Genomic DNA, 9,586 nt, shown 5'->3' with positions numbered 1-9,586 from the left:
AGTGCTACATGACCTCTCCCCTGCAGTGCCACATGACCTCTCCCCTGCAGTGCTACATGACCTCTCCCCTGCATTGCTACAGGAGTGCTCCCCTGCAGTGCTACAGGACCAGAGAGCCTTGCAGCCCAGTGCTGTTTGAAGCATGAGGCATCATTCAGCATGGCTCTGGGTGGGTTTGTTGTGCTCAGTTTATGGAAAAAAAATGTATGAGGCTCACATGACGGGTGCTGGCAGCACCTCCCACCACCTACCCCTGCTGGGATCAATTTTACCTGATCATTTAGAAAAAAGAATATCAGTTTCTGTCTGAAGCTAATTTTAGCACCTCTGCCCTCTTTCTCCCAGGAAAGCCGATTCTCAGGAATACCAAGAGTGACTGAATGAAAAAGAAAACAGGGAGAGAGAGAGTGAAAGAGGGAGAGCAGGAAAGCAGGGGGAAGAGGGAGAAAATGGAGAAGGGGAAGAGAGAGAGAAAAGGGGAGGGGAGAGAAGGGAGAGAGAGAAGAGAGTGGGGTGGGAAAGAGGGAGGGGAGAGAGGAAGACAGAGAGAGGGAGGGAGAGAGAAGGGAGAGGAGAGAGACAGGCAGAGAAAGAGAGCAGCACTGTGCTCCTCCCCAGCCTGCCTGGCTCTGTGCCTTCCAGACTGTTGGTCTTCCTCTGGCCAACAGTATGGAGCCCCTTCTCTGGTGTGGGGGCCCAGCTGCTGGGCTGGGAGTACCGGGTTTGTCCAACCGGGCTGTGTCCTCCTGACCTGAGGAGTCATTGTCAAACACGTGCTTGCGGTACATGCAGATCTTCAGGGCCAGGAAGCCCGCAGATATGGCTACTCCCAGAGCAGTCCCGATGATGGCGTATTTGGCATCTGCAACCCAGGGAAGGAGTGAGAAATGGGCTTAACGAGTCACCGTGCTGCTCAAAGGTCTCCACGGCTCCCGTTCCACTCGGGACAAAGTCTGACCTGCCAGGCCAACCTCCCGTCCACTCTCCGGGAGCAGTGAGGCTGTCACCCCACCGGTCACCCACACCTGCTCCCTCTTCCTGGAAGGCCAACCTTGGTCCTTCAGGTATCCAAGTCATTGCCACCTTTCAAGGATGGGTGAACGAATGCCCCGACAGGATTTGGCCCACAGTCCCAAGTGGCTGGTTGCTCATTTCTCTGACACCTGCAGCCTCTCCTCAGGTATCCTTCGTCCATTCCTTTACTCCTTTATAAAACACAAGTCACTCACCTGCTCTGTGGTGAGTGCTGAAGGTAAACAATGAGGCAGCCCCTGTATCCGTCTTGGAAGGGCCCCCAGTTTACCGGGGAAGACGGCCAGAGAAAGAACTCACTCGAACACCAGGAACAGGGCCATCTGGGCTGCACACAAGGACCTTGCCCTGGAGGCGAACCCCAGGGGTGGGAGGAGCAGGCAGGTCCTGATGGAAGCTGCAGCACAGCCAGGGCCCAGACCAGGGCAGTCATGTTTGTTGGGGAGCCTGCGGCAGAATGCAGCATGCTCACCTGGCACATAGGGGACACGGTGGCCTTGTGGTGTCTCATGTCCTCTTTGAGGACAGGGACTGGAAACCTCTAGGCTCTAGTGCAGGACCTTGCCCCACTCAGGGGCCTCTGCTCTGTCCTGACGCACAAGGAACAAAGGCCAGCCCTGCGTTCACCTGCCCATGCCTTTTGGGGCGCTCCTTCCTGCCCTCAACCCCACAGAGTAAGCTTGGGCATCGACCCACCGGTTTCAGTGACAGCAGACTCGCCCGTTGCCAACACTTGGGCTTTTCCAACATCTGCAAAGAAAGAAAACAGAGTCTGGTTAGAGTGAAGCTGGTTGTGATGAGACCAGGGGGCACAGGTCAAACCCATGTTCCCAGCTGCCCCCACAACAGGTACACGGGGGCTAGCCTGGCTTGCCCCCTCCCTCTTGGCCACCACGGCAAGAGCACGGAGATGGGCTCCTGATTGTTGGAGGGTGCCTTGGAGCCTTGCTGGTTGGATAGAGCTCTCCCCAAACCCCACATCAGAAATAAGGTTTCATTGAGTCCAATTAAACGAGTGTTTTAACATGGTTTCCAAGACCCCCACAACCAGACCTCCACCTACCTCTCCAGCCTCCTTCCATCATACCCACCCATCAAACCAGTTGCCATCAAGTCAACTCCGACTCATGGCGACCCTATATGTGTCAGAGTAGAATTGTGCTCCACAGGGTTTTCAGTGGCTGATTTTTCAGAAGTAGATTACCAGGTCTTTCTTCTGAGGCACCTCTGGGTGGACTCAATTGGCAGCCAAGTGTGACACTGCCCTCTCATTCCAGCCAGACTACCTTTCTTCCAGGTCTGCAAACAGGCAGGTCATCTCTTTTTCTGAGTCTTTCCCCTGCATGGCATGATCTTCTCCCGTCTCCTCCTTGACCTGGGCTTGGTTACATGGCACGTTCCCCTGACTCCTCAGAACTGGGTTAGCTGTCCACCCTCCGAGTGCCCTCACAACACGATATACTGACCCCATCACAACCGATCACACTCATATTGATTTCATTGCATTTACAGGGCACTCACTGCGTGCCAGGCACTGTCCCACCTGCTTCTCAACCATTAGCTCATTTAATGTGTTTCCTTGCTGGCCTCCCCACTGGACTGGGAGCCTCCTGTGAGCAGTGCAGAGCCCTGTTACTTGTTTGGCCTTTAGCATCTGACACAGGCACACGCTGTTGTTGTTAGCTGCCATCACATCAGCTCTGACTTACGGCAACCCCACGTACAACAGAACGAAACATTACGTGTTCCCGCGCCATTTTCACGATCATCGGTCTGCTCGAGTCCATTGTTGCAGCCGCTGTGTATTTTGAGTGCCTTCTAGTCTAGGGGGCTCGCATTCCAGCACTGTATACAACAGTATTCTGTTGTGATCCATGGAGGTTTTATTGTCTGATTTTTGGAAGTTGATCACCAGGCCTTTCTTCCTAGTCTGTCTTAGTCAGGAAACTCTGCTGAAACCTGTCCACCATGGGGGACCCTACTGGTATTTGAAATACTGGTGGCATAGCTTCCAGCGTCATAGCAACATACGACAAAGTGACAGACAGATGGTGGCCTAGCACTTTTAGCCGGTGCTTGAAGCTTGAGATGTGGACACAGCTTATGAGCCGTGGCTCCTGGCGCCAGCGGCTGGGCGTTACAGGGCTATGGCAGTGCTGTGGGCCCAGCGAGGAAGAAGCACGTGAACTGACCACTTACTTGTAGCGAGGTATTGGGTGCATCACTTGTATTACAGTACTCACAGCAGTGCTCCATGATCTAGGCACGGTCGCCAGCCCCTTTGGATAAACAGGAACGGGGGCATCGAGTACTTAACAACATGCCCAAGGTCCCAGGGAGTTTTAAGTGGCAGAGCTGGAGGGAGAACCCGACCATCTGAACTGCAGCCCCTGTGTTACGCTGTCCTGCCCCACCAGGCCCTGCTGGTCTCTAAAATGAATCGGGGGAAGCTAACAGATAGAGCAAAACCAAACCATTAAGGCTGGAGTGAAATGACAACGCATCGAAGACCAGAGAGGCTGGGGCTGGGGTCAGGAGGATGAGGAGGGGAGATGCTGCACGTGTGTCCCCAGGCAGAGGCAGAACAGGAAGGACCCCACTCCTTGTAAATGAAAGCAGGCCTGTGCATTGGGAGAGACCAGGCTTTCCAGCTTAGCTCAAGACACTGGTCCCCTGAGTGCTGGCCCTCGGGAGGTTGAATGACAGAGTGGACGCTGCAGTGGCACTGGTCTCCCAAGAGCATCAAAGCCATGTTTGCTGACCATCCCCAACAGTGCCCAAGGTGATGGGGTCAGTTGAAGCTCTACAAAGGACCTTGTTACTCTTGTAGGGGTGGGGATGGAAATCTTAATGGAGTTTAGGATTTTTCTTATGGCCTAACTTGGTAGACAGATGAAGTTTGGGGATTCTAAAGCAAAAGTACGCAGCTTTGTGTTAACCACAGATCCTTTGGAAAATTTGGTGATTTCTCTCTCTCCTCCAGCATGCTGCCCCCACAAGGGACACACCTACTCACACACACACTACCCTCCACCCACGCACAACAGGACGCTGATGCTGTCATTTCTCTGAAGCCCTGGGAAGTGCTTCATTCCAGTGTCCCTGCAGTGTTTCTGTACATTAACCCTACTGCTGCAGCTAGGCTGAGAGCTGTCATGGAGCTGTGTACACCTGATCCTCACTCGCCGCCCAGCTCATTATCTGACATTTTCACAATAGTAACTAATCTACTATCTGACTATTTTGCACATTAACGACATACATCTGGTAGTAACAAACGCTGAGGTGCAAGGTGAGAGTAACGCTGGCTGTGATGGTTAAGGTCGTCTTGGCTAGGCCATGATTCTCATGGTTTGGCAGCTATGTAATAATGTAATTTGGCAGTTATGTAATGGTGTAGTCATCCTCCATTTTGTGATCTGATGTAGTCATCCTCCATTTTTACATAGCACCCATTTTTGCATAATGACCTGGTCTTTAGAACCTAACCACGCTGATAAATGAGAAGTGCGTATATTTACCATCAAGTAGGAGCTGGACTGTGTGGCCCACCAAACCAAGGGCTGTGGGTGGCAGGTGGGCATCTGGACTGATGTCCCAAACTCAGAGCTGTGTGTGCCACACCCTGCCCTGGTCCCTGTCCCCACACCATGCTGGCCTCTTTCTGCCTTGACAGGAACCAGAGAGTGAGGCCCCTGTATCCCTCACACATCAATACCCTGTGTGTCCCCCACCTCAGGGTTTCCCCCGGTGACTGCTGCTCTCCTTTGGAGCCCATGGCATAAAAAACCTCATAAGAGCCCAAGATGAAACTATAGCAGAGAAAGAAGAAGGAGCACAGACTAGGAAGAGAGAGGTGGAAAGGGCCAGAGAGTCAGAGAAACACACACAGAGACAGAAGGAGAGACGTATAGAGACACACCCAGAAACGCAGAGACACAAGGCAGATACATCCAGAGGCACATACAGACATGCACACAGAGCCATGGAGAGGGAGGCGCACACGGGGCCCACGGGGCCCACAGACCACCAGAGGGAGGCGCACACGGGGCCCACAGACCACCAGAGGGAGGCGCACACGGGGCCCACGGGGCCCACAGAACACCAGAGGGAGGCCGCAGAAGAGATGCCGAGAACTCCTGGGCCTAAAACGCCGCTGTCAGAACTGTACAGAAGAGCCGTGGTTGTTCAGGGGGAGGGGAGGGATGAATATATGGCACAGGATATTTCTAGGGCTCTGAAACTCTTTTGCATGATATTGAAATAGTGGACACATGACATTATGCTTTTGTCAAAACCCAGCAGGGGGAGAGACTTGGCGTTCAGAGGGCTGTACGACACGAAGACTGAGCCCTGATGTAAACTGTAGACATGAGTTAATCATTGTGTACTGACCGCGAGTCACCAGTTGCAGCAAATGTACCCCAGGAAGGCAAGACATGAGTCACAGGGGAGACAGTGCGCCGGAAAAAGGGGCCATGGGGCCCCCTGGACTTTCCGCACAGTTTGCCTGTAAACCTAAAACTGCTCTAAAAAATAAAATCTATTTAAAAACAATGCCCCTCTCCTGGCCCCAGTCTGCCCTCCTGGACAGACAGCAGCCAATCCCAGTTCACTTCCTCATCGACCTCCCCCACCAGCCCCTGGCTCTTTTCTGCCCCTCCCTCGCAGGGGCTCCCCTGCTGGCCTCAGTTCAGTGCCCCCCACCCCACCTCAGGTCAGGCCCCTGAGACACCACCCCCACGCTCTACGCCGGGTCAGCTCCCAGCTACGAGGCTCCCCACAGTGTGCCCCAGACAGGCTCTCCTGGTCTTCAGCTCCGCTCTCTCCAGCCTGAGCTTAGGACCCAGGGCTGCACAGCAGGTCAGCTGGGCTCCAGGCTGGACGGAGACAAGACTGGGCCTGGACAGAGCTGTGCACTTGCAGGCCGCATTCCAGCAACTCCTGTTAACTCCTGTTCGCCAGCCGGCAGCTACTCCCTGGCAGCCTTGCTCCTCCTGGGGAGGGAGGCCCCTCAATGCCCCCTCCTCCTGTGCTCCTTGTCTCCACGCAGCCGCCGAGTCTGACCCCGTGCTCTAAATGAGCCCCTGGGTAAGGATCTGTCATGAGCATACCAGCTCTGCCTGCCCCTGTCCCTGCCTTCTGCCAGGGCCATGAGTGCAGGGGTCCCTCGTGGCCCACAGAAGCCCTTGACCCCCCAGTGCTGGTTTCCCTGGCTCTGCAAAGTGGCTGGAGGATGGATGGCTGCAGGAGAGCTGGGCTTCCTTCAAGGCTTGGGCTGGGCTGCAGAGTGCTCCCCACAAGCAGATCCATGCGAGGCTGCACACCGCCCTTTCCCTGCTGGGACTCTCTGGTTCCCGTGCAGCAGAGTGGGGTGGGAGCCAGACACAGGGAGCGTCCAAGGGGGCTGAGGGGAACTTGTTGCGTCAGGCCAGGCTCACTTGAAGGGGGGGGGGTACAGGAACTCTGCTGACCAGATTCGCTGGGGAAGCAGGATGGCACAATAACAGTTGGCACCCCATCCCGCAGCCACCATCCTGCTCCAGGCTGTCCCTGCTGAGGCGGGCACAGAGAGCAGAGCTGAGGCCAGGAAGCCTGCCTGGCCATGGCCTGGCCCTAAGTACTTCCTGGTGCAGAGAGCAGGGGACCCTGGGAGACTCGGATGCAGGCCACCTTGCTAATGTCCCCTCCTTGCTTGTCTGGCCCTTGCTCCTCCAGCCTGGACCCACTCCACAGTGCATACAGAGCATTACCGGTGCAGGAACCCCATCACCTGCCTCCCTCCCACTCAGCACCACTCCTGCTGGCCCGGCTTTGTAGGGTCAGGCAGGGCCCTGCACCTGGGGGCTCCATCTGCCCCAGGGTGCCTCGTTCTAATGCGCACAAAGGCCCTCTGCAGGCTTCCACTACAGGCCACTCTGCCACCCTGGAGTCCCACCTGGACATGCTGCTGCTGCTAGGTGACCTGATTCTGCCTTGCTGCACAGTGGGCCTCTCTGCAGCACCTCCCCAGCCCTACAGAGCAGAACGCAGCCTGCTGTCCATGGGGGCTTCCTCCAAAGGAAGGAGCCTCCTACGATGTTCGTGCCATGTGGGCCCTTAGAAGATGAGAGGAGGCCACGCTGGGCCCTTCCAGGGCAGGCGGCAGGCTGCTCCACACAGCGGACACTAGTTGATGGTGTGAGCACAGTATGAGGGACCGAGGCTCAGCCAGGAATCCGGCCCACTGGGAGCCCCTCACCGGCACTCTGACCTTCTGCATTGCCCACGGCACCTGTCAGGCTGCCCTTGGTGGGGGTGCCATGCTGTGCCATCCTTATTTGGGTAGAGTCAGGCTGGGTGAGTCCCAGTTGTGGGCAGTGGGTGTGATGCAGCTGGCTTTCTGTAAGTATCTGAACTAAAAATAGGTAGAGATCACCCTAGTGTTTGTCAGTTTGTGCTTGGCCTTATTCAACTTGGAGCATAAATGCTGCAGACGAGCTCCTAACTTTAGGTCTCATGGATTCCAGGGTTCTCAGCTACAAGGGCGGGTTTGAAATGTCCAGGACACACTGAGTTAGTAACAGTCATCTGTCACCCCAACAGGGTGCTCGGGGTGGTTCTCGGACCCAGGGGATCCAAGAGCAGCCCATAACCATGTCTCCCCGTGAAGGGGCTCAAACATTGATGGCGGGGGTCGAGAGTCACACGGCTAAAAGTTCAAAGAGTCACAGGCAATGCTCATTGCCTTCCTGTGAACCTCAGCTGGAGGAGCCTGAGTTGGGGTGGCGGGACACCAGCTGTGTGGCCTGTCCCTCTCCCTCACCCTTTGTCTGCTAATGGCTTTCCTTTGAGGAAACGCCTCCCTGTGATTCCTACGGGGCTGGCTCCAGGATGGACTATGAACACACCTGGTCAATTAGCAGATCCCTTCTTCCTGTCAATAGTGATCCCATTCAGCCAACGAGACTCCATTCTGGGACTTGGAGGAAAACGCTGAGGAAGCGGAGTGCGCTCTCCAGGAAGGGTGCCTGTGAGGCTGAGGAGGCCTGGAGCTGGCAGAGCCCCTGGTGGCGAGAGCCTGCTGAGACTGAAGCGCCTCCAGAAGGGCTGAGACAGCTTTGGAGCCTCTGAATCCAGCTGTGCTTGAAGCACCTGGCCCTGGACTTCTCAGACACCTCAGTGATCTTTCCTGAGTTAAGGAACTGCCACCAGCAGCCAGAAGAATCCTGATGATTAGGTGACAGATCCCTCCTAGGGCGTCATTGGCAATCAGCTGGCCAGTGGAGACGGGAGCAGAGAACGCTACCGGAGAGTGGAGAGCGGCACAGCACAGCCTCAGAGAAGCCAGGCTGGATCTGCAAGGAGAGCACACCCTCCACTTGCTCAGCGCCTCTGCACCTGTAGCTTTCTTGGTGGGGTGCCTTCCCCAGCCCCAGGGAAAGTGTTTCCTGATCCTTCAAGAGTTAGCTCAGGAGCCACCGCCTCTGAAAGTCCTCTAGGATCATCCCTGCCACCTGGTCATACCTCCACCTGCTTGCACTGGCCTGCAGGTTGTTCTGTGGCAGGAAGGGTGCTGATAGCTCAGGATGAGCCATATCCCCCCAGTGTCAGGGTGATATGTGAGATCTCTTGGAACATTGCTTCCTCTCCCAAGAGACGCAAGGAGAAGGTGGGAGGGGAGAGTCCTGAACTGACAGAGCAGTTACTCCAGAACTACTGAACAGTAAACCAGAAGTGGCTTGAAGTGATACCATCAAGTTTCTAGTACTGAATGACAATTGGGCTCCGGAGCTAAGTTCGGCTATTGTCGTTACTGCGTGCCATCGAGTCAATTCCAACTCGTACAGAGAAGTCAATCAAGTGATAACACTGCACCCGTGACTCTGAGCTGGGAAAGCACGTAGCTGCTCTCGCAATGTGTGCATCTGTCTTCCCCACCCGACCTGGGCCTAAGTCCAAGCCAAACACAGCTTTACAGCTGCTGGGAGGGAGGGCAGGAAGGTGCTCAGCAGAGCACAGGAAAAGAGGGCACCCCGTGCAGCTGGGGTCACGGACGGCTCACACCACAGGCAGACTTTGGGCCTTACTTTTCCAATCTGAAAAGGGGCACTTAAGACCCTGACAAATAGAAAGGACTCAAGGAAGATGGTTCTTTGATTTCTTGCCCCTTGACCTGGAGCCTCCGTGTAAGAAGAGACGGCCCAGGAGGTCGAAGCAGTCCACACGTCATGCTATGCTCCCTGGGCTGGCTTTCATGAGCTGGAGGTCGACAGCTCTTTCCCTTCCTCAGGGTTCATCAATGGGCCTGCTTCTTAGGAAGATGAGGTCGGTGGCCCTGGCCCTTTGACTCCTCCATGGGGTGGGTGATGCTGGAAATAAGCTGTAACTGTATCCACCCAAGATTCAGAACCACTTCTTTAGCCTTTCCTGGGCAGAGAGCTGGAGGGCAGATGAGGTGCCAGCCACCAGGAAGTGCCCCTCCCAGCACCTGCCTGGCCCACACTATGCTGTCACTGCAGAGCTCCAGGCTCAAGCTCACCTCCCAGCACCTGCCTGGCCTGCACCAGGCTGT

The 9,586-nt window shown here is 55.5% G+C and overlaps 1 protein-coding gene across 4 annotated transcripts in view; it reads right to left on the bottom strand.

Moving 5' to 3' along the window:
• Positions 1-9,586, bottom strand: part of TMEM273 (transmembrane protein 273) — a 46,079-nt gene that overhangs the window by 14,170 nt on the left and 22,323 nt on the right. For 3 of the 4 annotated variants that reach the window (XM_023742103.1, XM_023742104.1, XM_023742105.1), the window contains exons 1-2: positions 1,729-1,941; positions 752-862 (exon numbers count right to left, since the gene is read on the bottom strand). In XM_023742103.1, the coding sequence (XP_023597871.1) occupies positions 752-862; positions 1,729-1,858 (241 nt within the window). In that variant the 5' untranslated portion in view covers positions 1,859-1,941. Of the gene's footprint in view, positions 1-751; positions 863-1,728; positions 1,942-9,586 lie in introns of those variants that run through there. The other variant, XM_023742106.1, reaches the window with a different exon arrangement.

This window comes from Trichechus manatus, unplaced genomic scaffold, assembly GCF_000243295.1.
Source record: "Trichechus manatus latirostris isolate Lorelei unplaced genomic scaffold, TriManLat1.0 scaffold00200, whole genome shotgun sequence".
NCBI lineage: Eukaryota > Metazoa > Chordata > Mammalia > Sirenia > Trichechidae > Trichechus > Trichechus manatus.
The sequence above is the reverse complement of the archived record's forward strand: the minus strand, read 5'-3'. Positions and strand labels throughout refer to the sequence as shown.